The 17,237-nt window shown below is 45.1% G+C and overlaps 1 protein-coding gene across 1 annotated transcript in view; it reads right to left on the bottom strand.

Annotated features, from left to right (window-relative positions):
- Nucleotides 1–429: 429 nt before the first annotated feature.
- LOC310794765 (LHFPL tetraspan subfamily member 4 protein-like) overlaps nucleotides 430–17,237 on the bottom strand; it is a gene marked incomplete at both ends in the record, with an annotated part of 33,855 nt that continues 17,047 nt past the window's right edge. The window contains 3 exons of the mRNA XM_083656801.1: nucleotides 430–483; nucleotides 693–709; nucleotides 4,722–4,958. Coding sequence (XP_083512927.1) covers nucleotides 430–483; nucleotides 693–709; nucleotides 4,722–4,958 — 308 coding nt within the window. The remainder of the gene's footprint in view (nucleotides 484–692; nucleotides 710–4,721; nucleotides 4,959–17,237) is intronic.

Here is a 17,237-nt window from a genome sequence, read left to right as displayed (position 1 = left end):
GTACAACCTTGTTTTTTTTTCTTCAAAATATAGTTTATCCCAGTGTGTTTCTTTTTTCTTTTTATCTTACAGAATGCTGTACACTTCGTGTCTGCATTGAGATTGGGTGGTATCCTGATCATTGGAGAGTAGAGTAGAAAGAGGAGAGGCGAGAGATGGATGGAGAGGAGAAGAGAAGAGAAGAGAAGAGGAGAGGAGAGGAGAGGAGAGCAGAGGAGAGGAGGAGAGGAGAGGAGAGGAGAGGAGAGGAGAGGAGGAGAGGAGAGAAGAGGAGAGGAGAGGAGAGGAGAGGAGAGGAGGAGAGGAGAGGAGAGGAGAGGAGAGGAGAGGAGAGGAGAGGAGAGGAGAGGAGAGGAGAGGAGAGGAGAGGAGAGGAGAGGAGAGGAGAGGAGAGGAGAGGAGAGGAGTTGTCCAGGGCCAACGTTGCCCTCAGTGAAGACGCTGTACTCCGTACCTCGGCTCTCTTCTGTCCCGAACTTCAATCTGAGGAAAACGAGAGAGACGACTCAAATTATTGCACCAATTTCGTGTGCATTTTGCTGCAACATATCGGCCATAATAACATTTACAAAACCAACACAAGAGGTACAGGCAGGATTTCACGTATTCGTCACAGTAGACAGCACAACAGTATGTGATGCATAATAGAGAAGCAAGTGTAAATTATCATAATATTCATAAAGCCGACTTACCCGTGACACAGCAAAATCTGCAAGGAAAAAACAAAAACACACGGCTTGGTATATGCACAGTAAGGCAACAACAGAAAAGTGCATATTTGTGCAGAATGTGAAACATGAATTGTGCTAATGTAGCATTTATAGGTCATCACCATGGTGAAAAAAACAACATCAACAAAAACGCATTTATTTGCTATCTGTGTCTAATTTCTACAATATTGTATCTATTTTCCATTCATTCCCCCCCATATCTCAGTATGCTATTTTTTGGGAGGGGGGGGGGGGGGCATTTCACCTATATTTATTTTTTTATATAGGGCAGTAGGCAGATCCGGAAAGGTGGGGAGAGAGAGCGGGATTGACATGCGGCAAAGGACCGCAGGTCGGATTCGAACCCGGGTCGGCCGCGCGAGGGGGCGAGCCTTCGTGGTATGCGTGCTACCAGGGGAGCGACCAGGATGCACGAGATCTCAGTATGCTTTACTGCTGCTATTTTTGCTGAGCCTAATAATGCTGTAGTTACATTTGATTTCCCCCCCTGTTCTTTTCATTTACGTGCGCTCATCGCTCTGGTATTTCTGACACTGCCCTTCCCAGAGTTCACCTGTCAATCAAATTGCGTGGGCGGAGCTTGGAATTTTCCTTTTTTTTCCCCTCGATAATTTTTTTGTCATTTTTGCATTTATTAGACAGGACAGTTAGGCAGACAGGAAAGGTGGGGAGAGACAGAGAGGGGACGACATGTGGCAAAGGACCCCAGGTCGGACTCGAACCCGCGTCGGCCGCGCGAGGTACCCAGCCTCCATGGCACACGCACTAGCAGGTAAGCTTGGATTTTCTGTTGACACATTTTGGGTTTCGCTTCTCTTGAACCACTATTGTGCCATTATAGCAATCCAAGGGGAGCCAAACACATTATTTACATGAAAATGATGCACGTTATTTACGTTAAAAGATCTGTAATAAATAAGAGAGGAAACGCCAGTTCACACAGCTGATGCAGATGCAAATGTGTAAGAGCGTCAGAAGGGTTAATCACATGAGAACAGAGAGACACACCCACGCTCTGGAATCTCTCCAGTTACCATGGAAACCATCATGGAGATAGATTGCTTGGGCACCGAGACATCTTATGTCACCTCTCTCTCTCTCTCTCTCTCTCTCTCTCTCTCTCTCTCTTCTCCTCTCTCTCTCTCTCTCTCTCTCTCTCTCTCTCTCTCTCTCTCTCTCTCTCTCTCTCTCTCTCTCTCTCTCTCTCTTCTCTCTCTCTCTCTCTCTCTCTCTTTCTCTCTCTCTCTCTCTCTTCTCTCTCTCTCTCTCTCTCTCTCTCTCTCTCTCTTTCTCTCTCTCTCTCTCTCTCTCTCTCTCTCTCTCTCTCTCTCTCTCTCTCTCTCTCCCTGGTCTATCGTGCATCCAAATGTCAACATATGTGAAACCAAAATATGTTGCATATCAACATTCTACACATAGAGTCTGCTATTAAAGGGCGATGTGGTCGGGGTGCATGGAGGGAGTAAACACTTCCCTTTCACACCGGAGAGCCGTGTTCGACCCCCAGCCTCTTCAAAGTCTACGAGTCACATTGAGCCTTTTTTGTTATTTAACTCTAACCCAAACCATCACCCTAAGCTTAACCAAGTGGTTTTAGTTGCCTATAAAACCAGAACGGAGTTTTTACCTCCGCCTCTGTTTTCAGTGCCGTTTGTCCATCTGTCCGTTTGTTAGCAGGATTCCGGAAAAGTCTACTGGGCTGATTCTCATGAAACTTGAACCCATTCAATTTTGGAGTGGTTCCGATCCAACTCACGAAATTTGCATACAGTACAGTATCAGGCCTTGGTGGAGGTCTGCTGCGCCCTCCGAGTTCCCTTCTAGTTTGCATAACAGTTTGTTTTTAAATGAACTGGGATCTTGCAACATATTTGCAACGTATTTTTGCTTCACAAACATTGAATAACAGAGGTAGAAACGTAAAACATAAATTGCGATTACATTTTATTCTGGTTTGGTCTTATGTCATCTCTCTCTCTCTCTCTCTCTCTCTCTCATTCTGCTCATTAGGTATTGTTGTAATGTGCAGTATGGTTTAAACAGCCAAATCCAATAGAGAATTATCATGTCATCCATGCAAATTACTTTTTATTATTATTTTTGCTTCTCTCTTGTGATCTCTCCCTTCTTCTAGTTCTTCTTCTCTCTTTTCATTCAGCTCAAACCATGTGCTTCAGCTGTCCTGATGCAACATGTTGCAAACTGTCAGATAGTCTCTGGAGGACTGTCTCCCACTCTCACATCACACTGAGGTCAGGTTAGAGTGGGGTCACACTTCACACAGATATACTGTAATACAATAGGCTACCAGCCAACAGATTGACCACTAATACGTTTTTGTGCTATATCATAGCATTGCTGTCTTTACTATTATTCTAAAATGTGGAAAATAGTAAAAAGAAAAAAGTTGTGTGTTTAAACTATATATACTGTGTGTGTATATTTAAGCAATATAGCATGAGAGCCAGTGTGTTGTGGAAAATATATCCCGCTGATCAGCTGTTATCCCACGAGGCCGCAGGCCGAGTGGGATAACTGCTGAGCAGCGGGATATATGCCACAACACACGCTGCTCGAGTGCTATATTGCTTTTATAAAACGGTTTCCAAGTATGATAATATAATAATAATAATAATACTATAAGTCCGACTGGCATGGTATTCTGGCAGAGTCAGTTGAAACACTACTGTAAGGTGGGACCGCAAGAAAGTGCGGGTGATTTGATTGGATCGTTCTGGAGACTGAAGTTGACATTGGCCAATCCTGGCGCTTGCTGAGAAGCTGAGAGCTTTCTGGAAAGCCCGACACGCAGCTCGAGCGCAGCGCTGCATTCTCAGCACTTGCTGAGAAGCTGAGAGCCGACACCAACTAACGTTACGGGGTTAAATGCGGGGTTAAATGCGGGGTTAACAGCCTTTTTTTTGCAAAGAAGACATTAGCCCGCGTCTATTCTTGTACAAAACATAATTTTCTGCGAAGTATTAGTAAAGTTATAAGCGAAGATCGATTCACAAGGATCTGACAGCTGTCTCTGCCATTTGTTTTTTCTACATTGTCATTTGAGGTAACCAAAGCCTTTTAGTAAGAGAGTTGCCATGGCAACTCAATAACCCATGGCCATGGGTTATTGGAGTGGGTTACTGGATTTATACAATGGCTGTGAACCATTCAGATTGCTTGATTTGAGAGAGCCGTTTTATAAATATATATATACAGTATAGTTAGGGTTAGGGTTATATATATATATATACTGTATATGAAGAGTTCATTTGCAAAAACAGGTAAACGCCATTCTTAAAATGAACAAACAAATCTGTTTGATACTCCCTGGAGTGCACATAGAAAACATTATTGAGGTGATGTATGTGCAAATTATCAGATGAGTATGTTTTAGTTATGATTGCTAATAAAAATTTCCCAAAAATAAATTTAAGTATCAATACATCAATATATAAAATAAAATGATAAAAAAAAAATCCAAACGAAGATACCTGTTTTTGCAAATTAACCCTTCATATTATATATATATATATATATATATATATATATATATATATATATATATATATATATATGTAGGAAAATAGTTATGCCATACTGATGATGTCACTGATGTCACAATTGTATCCATGGCATCACTGTTGATGTTACTATGTGTGAGTAAAGAGGGATTTGTGACATCACTGATGATGATGTCAGAATGCAAGCATCTTACCATCTGTCTGACATCATCACTGATGACATCATCATTGAGTGATCGAGTGACATCACATCATTAGGTAATTTAGGGTAATCATTAGGTAATTAGGGCAATTAAGTGCCCCTAATTACATTACATTACATTAATTATATTAATTAAGAATCTGGACAAAAACAATCGTTTTCCCAGCATTCGCTGTGAATACCTAATAATAATAATAATAATAATAATAATAATAATAATAATAATACAAAATGTATTCATTGGTGTTCCACTGGCCCCTCCCTCACCTTTGTTATCTGTCTGCAAGTCATCCAGATAGAAGTCTGTCTGCCGGTTTCCCAGGACGAAGGCCAGGAAGGAGAGGATGAGGGCATCCAGGATGCCCATGATAGCCAACATGTAGGCCCAGCGCACAGAGCAGTCGCCTAGGGAGTACTTCCCTGTCTGCTCTCCGCACATGTCCCGGATCACCTCCGCATCCCAGCCGTCAGGGAAGATCATGCACCCCAGCACCAGGCACACTCCTGGGGGAGGGGATACAGGAGAGTGGGTGGACAAGTAAGAGTTGCTGGATTTAGCTGTTCAGCTAATGACAGTCAAATGTAGCTGACATGTGATCCTCCATACTAATAGTGATAGCATAGTAAGAGAAAGAGCGCAAGGGAGATTTGATAGAATAAAGAAAAAGTGGGTGTACCACCCCTTACTCAAAACTGAACATGTCTACTTCAGTTCTAGATCACGTCAGTTTGCTGGTTATTTGTGTTGTGGGTTCAAGACACCGTCTTATAACTTGAAAGACGTGAGTTTGCTGGGCACACAGTCGGGTAGTGTATTTTGATCGGTGATTCCAGTCGTGTCATGTATTTCAGTGAGTTTTTCAGTTGTGATAAAAAAATCTTAATGAAAAAGTCATGTAGTATAAACTCCCTTGTCTTTTCATAATCAGTTAAGATTTCAAAGTCGTCTAGTGTATCTAGGCTAGAAGGTAAACAATGTTCATCTGCATATACACTACCCACCTTGTAATGATATATACATTACCGACATTGTGAGGATACAAAGCTGGTTGAAAAGTGGCAATGTTTTGGAGTTGTCCCTTGCTGTGGGCAAGTGTCCAACACCAGAAATGAACTTGAGCAAACGTGCTGAATCAACAGCGTCTCAATTAGTGGGGATATACAGTAGGAGCTCTAATTAGCAGGGCCGATTTTACCAACGGGCTTACCGGGGCTGAAGCCCCGGGGCCCGGGATATCAAGGGGCCCATTTTTTTTTTTTTTTTTTTTTTTTTTAATTACTGTAATAATAACAGCAATAATAAATACTAAATAATAATAATAAAAGTGCTTGTTGTGACATCTCAGTGGCAATGTTTTCTTTCCAATCAGGCTGTTTATGAAAGAACATGATGGCTAAACCTACAGTTTGTGTTTGTAAGTTAGAATGCTGACAGGAGAGCAGGTGGTGACATGAAAGTTAGTGAGAAAAGGAGAAGATACTGAATAATGACATCACAACAGTATAATCCTAATGTTGATTTAAAATGAGATATTCCTTTAAATACGGCTAAAAAAGGTTAAAAAAAAACACTCAATTTTTTTTCGGGCACCGCCGACACTCCCTTCCGCTTGAGGGGGGGGGCCTGCAGAGATGAATAGCCCCAGGGCCCATGAAGTGTAAAATCGGCCCTGCTAATTAGGCTTGGGAATCAATCCCAGAATGCAATGCAAATCAGTCCCAGAATGCAATGCAATGCAAGATTGTGCATTGCATTCTGGGATTGTTTTCCACCATATTGGTTGATTCACAAGCGTAACTCATTCATAATATTGGCTACACGGGGACGCTACGAGTTAGCATGTTCAGGCTCCACGCACTCTCCACCGCGAGACACTGCATGATTCAGACTGATAAGACGGCTGCGTTTTTGTGCAGAAGAATCTTGCCTAGTGCAGCTATAAATAAATATATAATAAATAAATAAAATATATAATAAAGAGAAGCTCACAAGTCACTTTTAGCAAGTCCAAGTCAAGTCTCAAGTCTTTGGTCACAAGTCCAAGTCAAGTCTCAAGTCTTTGAGGGGCAAGTCTATGTTAAGTCTCAAGTCTCTTATGGATGAGCGTTCTATCATCTGCTGTGTGTCATCCGGTCTGCTTAGAACACTGCATAGCTAAAACTAAGGGATTCAAAGCATGTACTGTATTATCCTCACTCCTTATCGATTAGAATACAGCAGCAGCAATGATTAGAGATGACATTAGTAGACATTTCCTTCATGTTAATGCAGCAAAAAAAATACAAAATTTAATAAAGAAAAATAAAGATTGTTCACAAAGTCCCAAACCTTCAAGTCAAGTCTCAAGTCTTTGAGAACGGGTCTCAAGTCCAAGTCTCAAATCCAAGTCCCCATCTCTGCTATTAAACACACTGCAGACTTGCGCAGAATTGAGCTGGCTGTGTCAAAGCCAGCTCTTCGGGCTTATAGGCAAACGTGGGATGATGGAGTGCATGTACACACACAGAGACACTTGAGACTGCGCAGTAAGCATACACACAGACAGACAGATGTAAATGGTACACATTTCCAGGCACACACACACACACACACACACACGCACGCACGCACGCACGCACGCACGCACACACACCCACACACACACACAGTGTGTTGCAGTGAGTGACTGCAACGCCCACAAATGCGCAGATGTGTGTAAACGGAACTCTCTGGGGAGATACACCCGTGCAATTTCAAGGCTACCGCGCAAATGGTAATCTATACGCTGCACCTCTCCTCATCCATCAACCTGAACATCACTGGGGAGCTGATTGTGTAGTAGTCTTTGCTTGCCAGCACTGTGTGTAACCAAGGGGCAACCTCTGTTGTGGACAAATGAAGCCAATGCGGAAGTACCCCAAAAAAACATGGCAGTTCCTCAAATGGCCGCTTGAGAGGCCTGTTGCAAAAAGGGAGTCATTCCCCATAGGCCCCCATGTTAAAATCCCAAACTTTACAGCAGAAATAAACAGCCTGGCAATCCAAAAACGTCAGGTGAAACGTCGATTGTTACGCTTCAGTCCTGCAGATGTTCAAAAGATGTCACGTCTGGAACTCAGTTGTTGTGCAGTTAACACATTGACTGCCAGACGTTTTTTTTTGCTGTAGGTAGCTTCTGCCAAGCCGTTTTTTGAGGATTATGGCTCATTTTATAAGAGCCGAGGATTCGTTTCAGCTTGGAGTTTGTGAACATACAATATCTCAAAAGTACTAATAGAATGTGTACTTTCTCTGTCTAAAAGAGTTAGTTTGTAGAGTTAGTAGTTATGTAAGCATTAGCAGTTGAATACAGCATGGTTTTATCGTCAGAAAGAATATTCAGAGATAAACGGCTTTTTGTGAAATTGGATGGAACAGTCACTTTAACCATTCATTTTTGGCTCTCTCTCTCTCTCTCTCCCTCCCCCTCTCGCTCTCTCTCTCTCTCTCCCTCCCTCTCGCTCTCCCTCCCTCTCTCTCTCTCTCTCTCTCTCTCTCTCTCTCTCTCTCTCTCCCTCCCTCTCGAGTTGCTTCAACTCCTCCCTCCGTGGGCGGACAAGCTTGTCACCAGTCAGTGCTTTGCTGCTCTCCTGTGCCTGCATGTCTGCACGGCCGCTGTTTGAGGAAGTCGGGATGGACTCGCTCGTTTGGAGTTTTGGTTGAGAGAAGCTTTTGCGATTCTGGTCATATTTATGCTGCGTGTTTCAAAGTGTGTTCCTCCACCTGTAATCTATCACCCGATCATAGTAGATCGGCTGAATCTATTATGTAAATTTGCAATCCCGCATCGCCAGCAATCAGCGCGAAAAGGAGAATGGCTGGGCTGAGAATGGCGTGACAAGTTAAAAAAATGCTTTCCTTTCTCTAGCCAGGAGAGCACTGTTGCCACTTAGTGGGTCGGTGGAATGGGTTGTAAACGTTCGGTGGCTCCAATAATTATATAAGAGATGTAAAAGGGTTAGATGCATAACCCACCGTCAAAAAAAAAAAATCGATGCCAAAAACGTGTAAACACGTTGTTGGCAGGGAACAGCTGGATTCTGAAAACGTGTTCATACGTTGTTGGCAGTGAATGTGTTAACATGTGAGTGCTGTAAGTGCTGTGCGTGTGTGTCTGCTTTTACCTCTTTTGAACGTAAATGAGAGGAAGCGAGTGAGGCAAACCAATACAGACAGAGAGAGAGAGAGAGAGAGAGAGAGAGAGAGAGAGAGAGAGAGAGAGAGAGAGAGCGAGAGAGAAGAGAGAGAGAGAGAGAGAGAGAGACAGACATCAGCGACTCACTGAGGAAACAGCTAAAGGTATGAGGTAGAGTCTTTATAGAGACTGTAACATACTCGAGTTTGGACAGATGGATAGACACAACGCTCTGGAGATGTGCCCCTTCAGATAGAACTGCCCTTCTCTCGGCGCAGGAGAACGTGAAGACAAGGTAAAGGCTGCTCATCTGCATAATATTACCCACATTGTAGTGATGCAAAGTGGGTTAAAAATCGGCGAAGCCTCCTTTTAAAATATGAACGAGCTTTAAAGGCACAGTGACAGAAATGCCCTCCCCTGATCTTGTAAGACTCGGGGAGATGCTGGAAAACTAACCAACACGTCAGAGTGTTTTTGGTACATAACAACACACAAAGCTGCTAACGGACCTTAAGACATCAAACAATTTTTCAAATGACTGCTCCAACATTCGAAGCACTTGCACGTTGACAGTGTGGGAGGACATCTGTCTGTGCGGGGTGTGCAGGAGACGGGTCTAAGTGTATTAAAGTGAAATCCATTAGTCACATGGTTGAACCCTGTCACATTAGTGATCCTCAGTGTTCACCAGTGGTCACAAGAGAGACCGCAGTGTGCAGTGTGAACAACATGCTGAACATGCATCAAGCTGAGACAAGAGACCACAGTGTGCAGTGTGAACAACATGCTGAACATGTTTCAAGCTGAGACAAGAGACCACAGTGTGCAGTGTGAACAACATGCTGAACATGCATCAAGCTGAGACAAGAGACCACAGTGTGCAGTGTGAACAACATGCTGAACATGCATCAAGCTGAGACAAGAGAGACCACAGTGTGCAGTGTGAACAACATGCTGAACATGCATCAAGCTGAGACAAGAGAGACCGCAGTGTGCAGTGTGAACAACATGCTGAACATGTTTCAAGCTGAGACAAGAGACCACAGTGTGCAGTGTGAACAACATGCTGAACATGCATCAAGCTGAGACAAGAGAGACCACAGTGTGCAGTGTGAACAACATGCTGAACATGCATCAAGCTGAGACAAGAGAGACCACAGTGTGCAGTGTGAACAACATGCTGAACATGCATCAAGCTGAGACAAGAGACCGCAGTGTGCAGTGTGAACAACATGCTGAACATGCATCAAGCTGAGACAAGAGACCACAGTGTGCAGTGTGAACAACATGCTGAACATGTTTAAAGCTGAGACAAGAGACCACAGTGTGCAGTGTGAACAACATGCTGAACATACTTCAAGCTGAGACAAGAGAGACCGCAGTGTGCAGTGTGAACAACATGCTGAACATGCATCAAGCTGAGACAAGAGACCACAGTGTGCAGTGTGAACAACATGCTGAACATGTTTAAAGCTGAGACAAGAGACCACAGTGTGCAGTGTGAACAACATGCTGAACATACTTCAAGCTGAGACAAGAGACCACAGTGTGCACTGTGAACAACATGCTGAACATGTTTCAAGCTGAGACAAGAGACCACAGTGTGCAGTGTGAACAACATGCTGAACATGCATCAAGCTGAGACAAGAGAGACCACAGTGTGCAGTGTGAACAACATGCTGAACATGCATCAAGCTGAGACAAGAGAGACCACAGTGTGCAGTGTGAACAACATGCTGAACATGTTTCAAGCTGAGACAAGAGAGACCACAGTGTGCAGTGTGAACAACATGCTGAACATACTTCAAGCTGAGACAAGAGAGACCACAGTGTGCAGTGTGAACAACATGCTGAACATGCATCAAGCTGAGACAAGAGACCACAGTGTGCAGTGTGAACAACATGCTGAACATGTTTAAAGCTGAGACAAGAGACCACAGTGTGCAGTGTGAACAACATGCTGAACATGCATCAAGCTGAGACAAGAGACCACAGTCTGCAGTGTGAACAACATGCTGAACATGCTCAATTCAAAGCTGAGAGGGGGGGGGGGTGGAGGGAGGGGTGGGCGAGTGGGGGGGCAAGAGAGACCGACAGTGTGCAGTGTGAACAACATGCTGAACATGTTTCAAGCTGAGACAAGAGAGACCACAGTGTGCAGTGTGAACAACATGCTGAACATGCATTCAAGCTGGGACAAGAGACCACAGTGTGCAGTGTGAACAACATGCTGAACATGTTTCAAGCTGAGACAAGAGACCACAGTGTGCAGTGTGAACAACATGCTGAACATGCATCAAGCTGGGACAAGAGACCACAGTGTGCAGTGTGAACAACATGCTGAACATGCATCAAGCTGAGACAAGAGAGACCACAGTGTGCAGTGTGAACAACATGCTGAACATGCATCAAGCTGAGACAAGAGAGACCACAGTGTGCAGTGTGAACAACATGCTGAACAAGCTGAGACATCCCTCCGTTTTGGAAAATCATGAGCGCTCCTCGCTCCTCTGCCAAAACGATTGCCAGCGTAATGACAGGATATAATGAGAAAGAAGTATAATGAGGATAAGTAATGAAAGAATAGAAGCAATGCATCGTGGGAAATCAGAGAGTTATTGGCTCTTTTACGGCAATCGGCATCCGAGATATTAACAACGATAAAATATGATCAAATCGCCTGTATTCCTAATTCTTTAATGGATTCTCCCCTGGAATTAAACTCTTGTGATTGGGAGTGTATTGAAAGTCCAATATGGTGTGTGTGTGTGTGTGTGTGTGTGTGTGTGTGTGTGTGTGTGTGTGTGTGTGTGTGTGTGTGTGTGTGTGTTTGAGTTTGAGATGAGGTCATATTATAGTTTTGACATAGGCCTAATGGTTGAAGAATGTTGGATAACCACAGAGAGGGGATGCCATCTCCCAACAACCCCACCCCCCCCCACCCCCTAACCCACCAACTTCCTCTCTCTTTCCAACCCCAGCGTTTACGTGGGCACCGGTGAGCTAAGAATAACTCGCACCTCCCACCAAAGGAAGTGCCTTTTGAAGTTGTTGGGGGTATTCCTCAAATTGTAGGGAGGGAACTTCAAAGAGGGATCCAGGGAGAGAGAGAGAGGGGAGTAACGAGAGAGAGAAAGAAGGGAAGAGAGAGAGAGAGAGAAGGAGAAGAGTCTATGGCTGCTGCTGCTGCTGCTGCTGCTGATAGCATCCTTTTCCCTTTCTTACGGCATCTCTTCACAGCCGCCCGGCTTGGCGCCACATCAAACCACTGACAACGCTGGGAAATGCGTCGCCACGCTCTCCTCTGTGATCTATCCACTTATAAATACTTGGCACCTTCTTATTTATAGGACGCTGCGGCTAATTTTAGCCTCATTGCGTAACGCTTTTGTCAAACTCTCTCATCCACTCCTCTCAGCATTGTCCACACAGATGCTTCCGTCCCCCCGTTCCAGACAGACACGACGGCGTAAGAAATGATTATATAAAGTGTTCTAAAAATAGCTCACTGGGCTGTCGTGTGTGTGTGTGTGTGTGTGTGTGCGTGTGTGTGTGTGTGTGTGTGTGTGTGTGTGTGAAGTATCTTTTGATGCGAGCGGCTCCAGGCTCCAGGCTTAACCCTGCGTTATTCAGATTGTCTAATCATAACCCCCCCCCCCCCCCACACACACACACACACAGCTCTCTCGAACACACACTAACAGTAGATATGATACCTTTTCCCTAAGCAAGCAATCAAGCGTCGACTGCTATTGTCCCAATGCTCTTGCCGTAGAAAAATGTGTCACAAATGATTATTACTGAGAATCAACAAATTAATTCAAGCAGCATTATCCACTAATTAGCAAGAGAACTTGGAAAAAAGTGCCAGTTTTATTAAAATTCAACATGGATCATCATTTAAGACATTATTGTGTTTTGCAATATAAACTAAATAGCATTATATGTTTCTATATTAATATAGTTTCTAAATTAATATATATACTGTATATAATAGATGTAACTATTATGTCCCCAGTGTTGTGAAAACCTCTTAATACCAACAGTATTACTTTAACTGAAGGATTACATGGCTCTCTATGATTTTTGAAACTTTGCTTGACACTTCAAACCCTGGATCAACACGACAACAAGACTGTAATTCTGAGTTTGTGCCAGGCAGCAAGCTTGGGGTTGGACCATAGACATAAATAATATGGACGTAGCTATCCCATTCAATTTCTTCTCCCTGGCAGAGTTCAAACGTTGGCTGTTACCATCTTGATTTTTCGTCAGCAGAGTGGGGAGGGAATGGGTTGAGTCCTTCAGCACGTCACATGAGATGGGAGTTTCCCAGAGCTGCAGCTCCGCCTGCTATTGGTCCGTCATCGGCAAGCTGCATGATCACTGGACAGACGATCTGTCAATCACCCCCTTTTCTATCATCTATTTTACTCCAAACGGGCGAGTTATACAAAAAATGACCCCCCTACAGTTGTTATGAGAAGGTGAAATTAGCTCTATAGACCAAAATGTTAAGGACCAGGCTGTAAAGATGTTTAATTACTGTTACAAAGTGGGGCATTTTAACATGAACGACGGGACTTCTGAGTCCTGCCTCAAGTGGCCATTCGAGGAATTACAGCTTAAACAAAGACTTCCGCATCTTCAGGGGAAAGGGCTTGGACAGATGAGGAAGTGATAAAAGCTGCAGTTCCTTGAATGGTCACTTGAGGCTTGCTCCAATAGGGAGTCGTTAACTTGACAGCAGAAATAAACGCGTTTACAACCTGGTTCAACAAACAGTTCTGGGGCCGGTTGCACCAACTGGTCTTACACTGGTCTTAAGCTAAGTTGGTCGTAACTTTACGACCTAACAGCTACGCCGGTTGCACCAAGACGGCTTAAGCCTTATTTTCACTACGCCCAGGCGTAACTCCTACGCCTGGTCGGCAGGAGGCGTAGAGCCTGCCTTAACAGAGATCTCCGCGGAGACCTTTTTGACCGTCATCGTCGTAACACAGCCAGTTCTCCGTCTTTGAAGCACGATGTTAAGATTATAACTAACTAGTTGTGTGGCTTAGCCTTCCCAAATGTTGCCGTTAATTTTTTTAGAAATTAATACATAGAATTGGGAACGTTACATTCAATTTCATTCCGACTGCCTGACACTAATCGCCGTCGCCATTTTCCCCAGGGGCTTCTACAGGAGGAGGGGGGTGGGAGGAGGGAGGGTGTAGTGACGCACATACAGTAGTGGGTGACGGCGCGAGGCACATTTGTGGGCCAATCAGAGGGCATTCCCCGGCAATTCACATGAACGCGCATTGCTATGATCAGCATAGTTAAGACCAGACGTAAGCCGTGTTGGTGCAACAGGCGTAAATCCACTCTAAAGACTGGTCTTAACTAAGACCGACGTAGGAGTTACGACCAGGCATAGTTAAGACCACTTGGTGCAACCGGGCCCTGGTCTCTATAGCTAATTGCACTGTACAGGGGGTGACTTTTTATATAACTCACTCATTTAGAGTAAAATAGATGATCGAAAAGATTATTTGGCATGATTGACAGGTGTCCTGTCCAGTGATCGCACAGCTCGCCGATCACAGACCAATAGCAGTCTCTGTGTGAAACCCCTGGTCTCGTGTTGTCTCGCACGAGCTGCGCAAGAACCCCAAGATGGCGGCGCCGCGGGCAAAACGCCAAACTGGAGGCTTCAAAACGCATGTCTACAAACCAATGACATCCTGGTGTGGTGACTCTGTCCATATTTTCGTATGGGGTCTGTGGTTTCTGTAAAGAGATGCAAGCTTTCCGGCCCCTGACAAAGACAAACTCGGATCATTCTAAGCGTTCACGTCGCCCCCTCCTGGCTAACGTGCTCGGTGCGGTGCGGTTTGAGGCAGAGAGCGAGGTGTGAACATGATGGCATTAAGAGATCACAGTCATGTAATAAAGCTGTCTGGGGTCCCGCCCTCCTCTGCTCCCCGTCCAGACCGGCCCAACCTCCTCCATCTATCCAATGGACTGCTGTGTGTGCGTGCGTGTGTGTGTGTGTGTGTGTGTGTGTGTGTGTGTGTGTGTGTGTGTGTGTGTGTGTGCGTGCGTGTGTGTGTGTGTGTGTGCATGCGTGTGTGCGTGTGTGTGCGTGCGCGCGTGTGTGTGTGTGTGTGTGTGTGTGTGTGTGTGTGTGCATGAGTGTGCGTGTGCATGTGTGTGCGTGTGCGTGTGCATGTGTGTGTGTGTGCATCGCTGAGAGGGCACTTTACAGGATGTTGCTGCCGCCAGAGTTCACTGGCCCACTTGGCAGAGAACGTTCTCCGTCTCTTTTTTCTTCCTCCCTTCAATCTTCCTCTCTTGATTGCATCTTTCTCCCTTTCTGACTCAGCGTTTCTATTATTTTTTAGAGGTTTCACTTTATTTTGTTCTGGTCATCTACTTCTACTCTCTCTCTCTCTCTCTCTCTCTCTCTCTGCTGTCTGTTGTCAGGGCGTGTCCAAGTCACTTTTGCTATAGCAGGACACACTCTGGGCACAAAGTAAGGCGCAAGGCGTAAAGGGTTTGTATTAAGTCCCTTAATTATTCATAGGTGGGTTTTGGGCGTAACATGAACATGTTTCGTGGGAAACGTTAGTTTTGATGTGCCGCCTTCTTGACCAGGACGCCCTGGGAAAAGAGATCATATGGGTCTCAATGGGACCTTTCTGAAAAAATAAAGGATAAAAATAAAATAAAATAAAATAAAATAAAATAAAATAAATTAAATTAAATTAAATTAAATAGAATTAAATAAAATTAAATCCACGCAAGATCATGATCACACAACAAATCCATCTTGCCACGTTCCAAATGTATTAGTCTCGCTGGCCAGCCTCCTCTCCCTTCCGTCCGAAGAGTCTGGCGCCACAGGTCTCCATAACTGGGATAAACCCTCCCTTGCTCTACTCTGCTCTCCCATTGGAAGCGTCGATTTCAGACGCTGCCGGATTTCCCAAGAAGCTCGGTCATTGGCTCCGACCCTGTCAATCAGAGCGGCTTCCGCTCCCTCCTCCGTGTGTGTGGCTGTAAATAGTGCCCTGCCACCTCAGTGAAAACAACAACGCTAACTAGCTAGCAAGCTAACGGCAGAAACCTACACGCTAGCTCGTTGCTACACGCTGAAAACGGCAAGTTGGATTGTTTGAAACAATTTTCCAAGGGCGCTGCCGCTAAGCGCCGCCCATCACAATCCCACTATGGAGACCCGCGGTGCCAGACTCCTCGGACGGGAGGGAGAGGAGTCTGGCTAGCGAGACTACAAATGTATTGGTTGGAATCCGAACCACTAGTGAGTCGCACCAATCAGCATCCAATATGCAAAGAGCGTATAAATATATGGACGTAGCTACCGTCATGTCACCCATTGGTTTTTGGATTCCCGTTTTGGAGCCTCGAGGTCGGTATTTTCACCGTCACCATCTTGGTTATTTGGAGCCAGAAGTGACGTGAATTTGGGACGAGAAGAGCCACAGCACGGCCTGCTATTGGTCCGTGATCGGCGAGCTGCGTGATCACTGGACAGGCGACCTGTCAATCACGCCTCAAAACATAGTCTTTTCGATCGTCTATTTTACCTCGAAATGGGACCATAATTTACAAAATTAACATCATGCTGTGTTGAAGAAGACTGGAAACTAGAGATTGAGGCCATGAACTCATTAGGAAAGTGACAAGTCCCACCATTTTCACTACTATGTACAGTAACCAGATTTATTTTTTGCAGCCAGTGAGTCGCCCCCTGCAGGCCATTCGAGACAATACAGGTTTGAGTTACTTCCACATTGGTTTCACAAACGGAGCTAGGAGCTAGCCCACTGGCCCTAGGAGGCAACTACGGGCGGGCTTTGGTGTGACGTCAGTGAGATCGAGCCCGTGAGATAGACAGATGGTTCATCCAATCACCCGCCAGGTATCTTTTGAAAGTGCCAGCCCTTTGAAACGGTTTCCCCCAACAACTCGTTCCCAGATGGTTATGCAAAAACAAAGCATCTGGCAGCATCAGGTACCCATGGTACAGGGCCTTCACTTCTTCTGTCTCTCTTCTGTTCTTCCATCCACTCTCTTCATCTCTTTCCCACTCATCTTGGTGTCCTTCACTGCTGTGGAGGAGGTCTCTGTCACGACTCCCACAAACAATTTGGAAAGAGGACTGGATGTCAGGCTTACAGTAACCTGACGCTGCCCCCGTCTGGCAGTGTCAGGTAAGGCGTACAGAGGCTCGCCCCTAACCTTATCATGTGGACTGCAAATGGACTGCATTTATATAGCGCTTTTATCCAAAGCGCTTTACAATGTGCCTACATTCACACACCGAAGGTGCCGCGCAGGGTGCTGTCACAGCCATCGGGAGCAATTTGGGGTTCAAGTGTCTTGCCCCAAGGACACTTCGACATGTGGACTGGAGGAGCGGGGGATCGAACCACCGACCTTCTGGTCAGTGGACGACCTGCTCTACCTCCTGAGCCATGAGCCGCCCCACGTGTCACTGCACAAGTCCAAGCCTTGTGTTTCCTGAAGCCACACAAAGCTGATTCGTGATAGGCTAAAGGCTGGCTCAGACGACAGGATTTTTGGCCCCGATTTATGCCCGATTTACCCCTCCCCG

This window comes from Poromitra crassiceps, assembly GCF_964638095.1.
Source record: "Poromitra crassiceps genome assembly, chromosome: 20".
NCBI lineage: Eukaryota > Metazoa > Chordata > Actinopteri > Beryciformes > Melamphaidae > Poromitra > Poromitra crassiceps.
The sequence above is the reverse complement of the archived record's forward strand: the minus strand, read 5'-3'. Positions and strand labels throughout refer to the sequence as shown.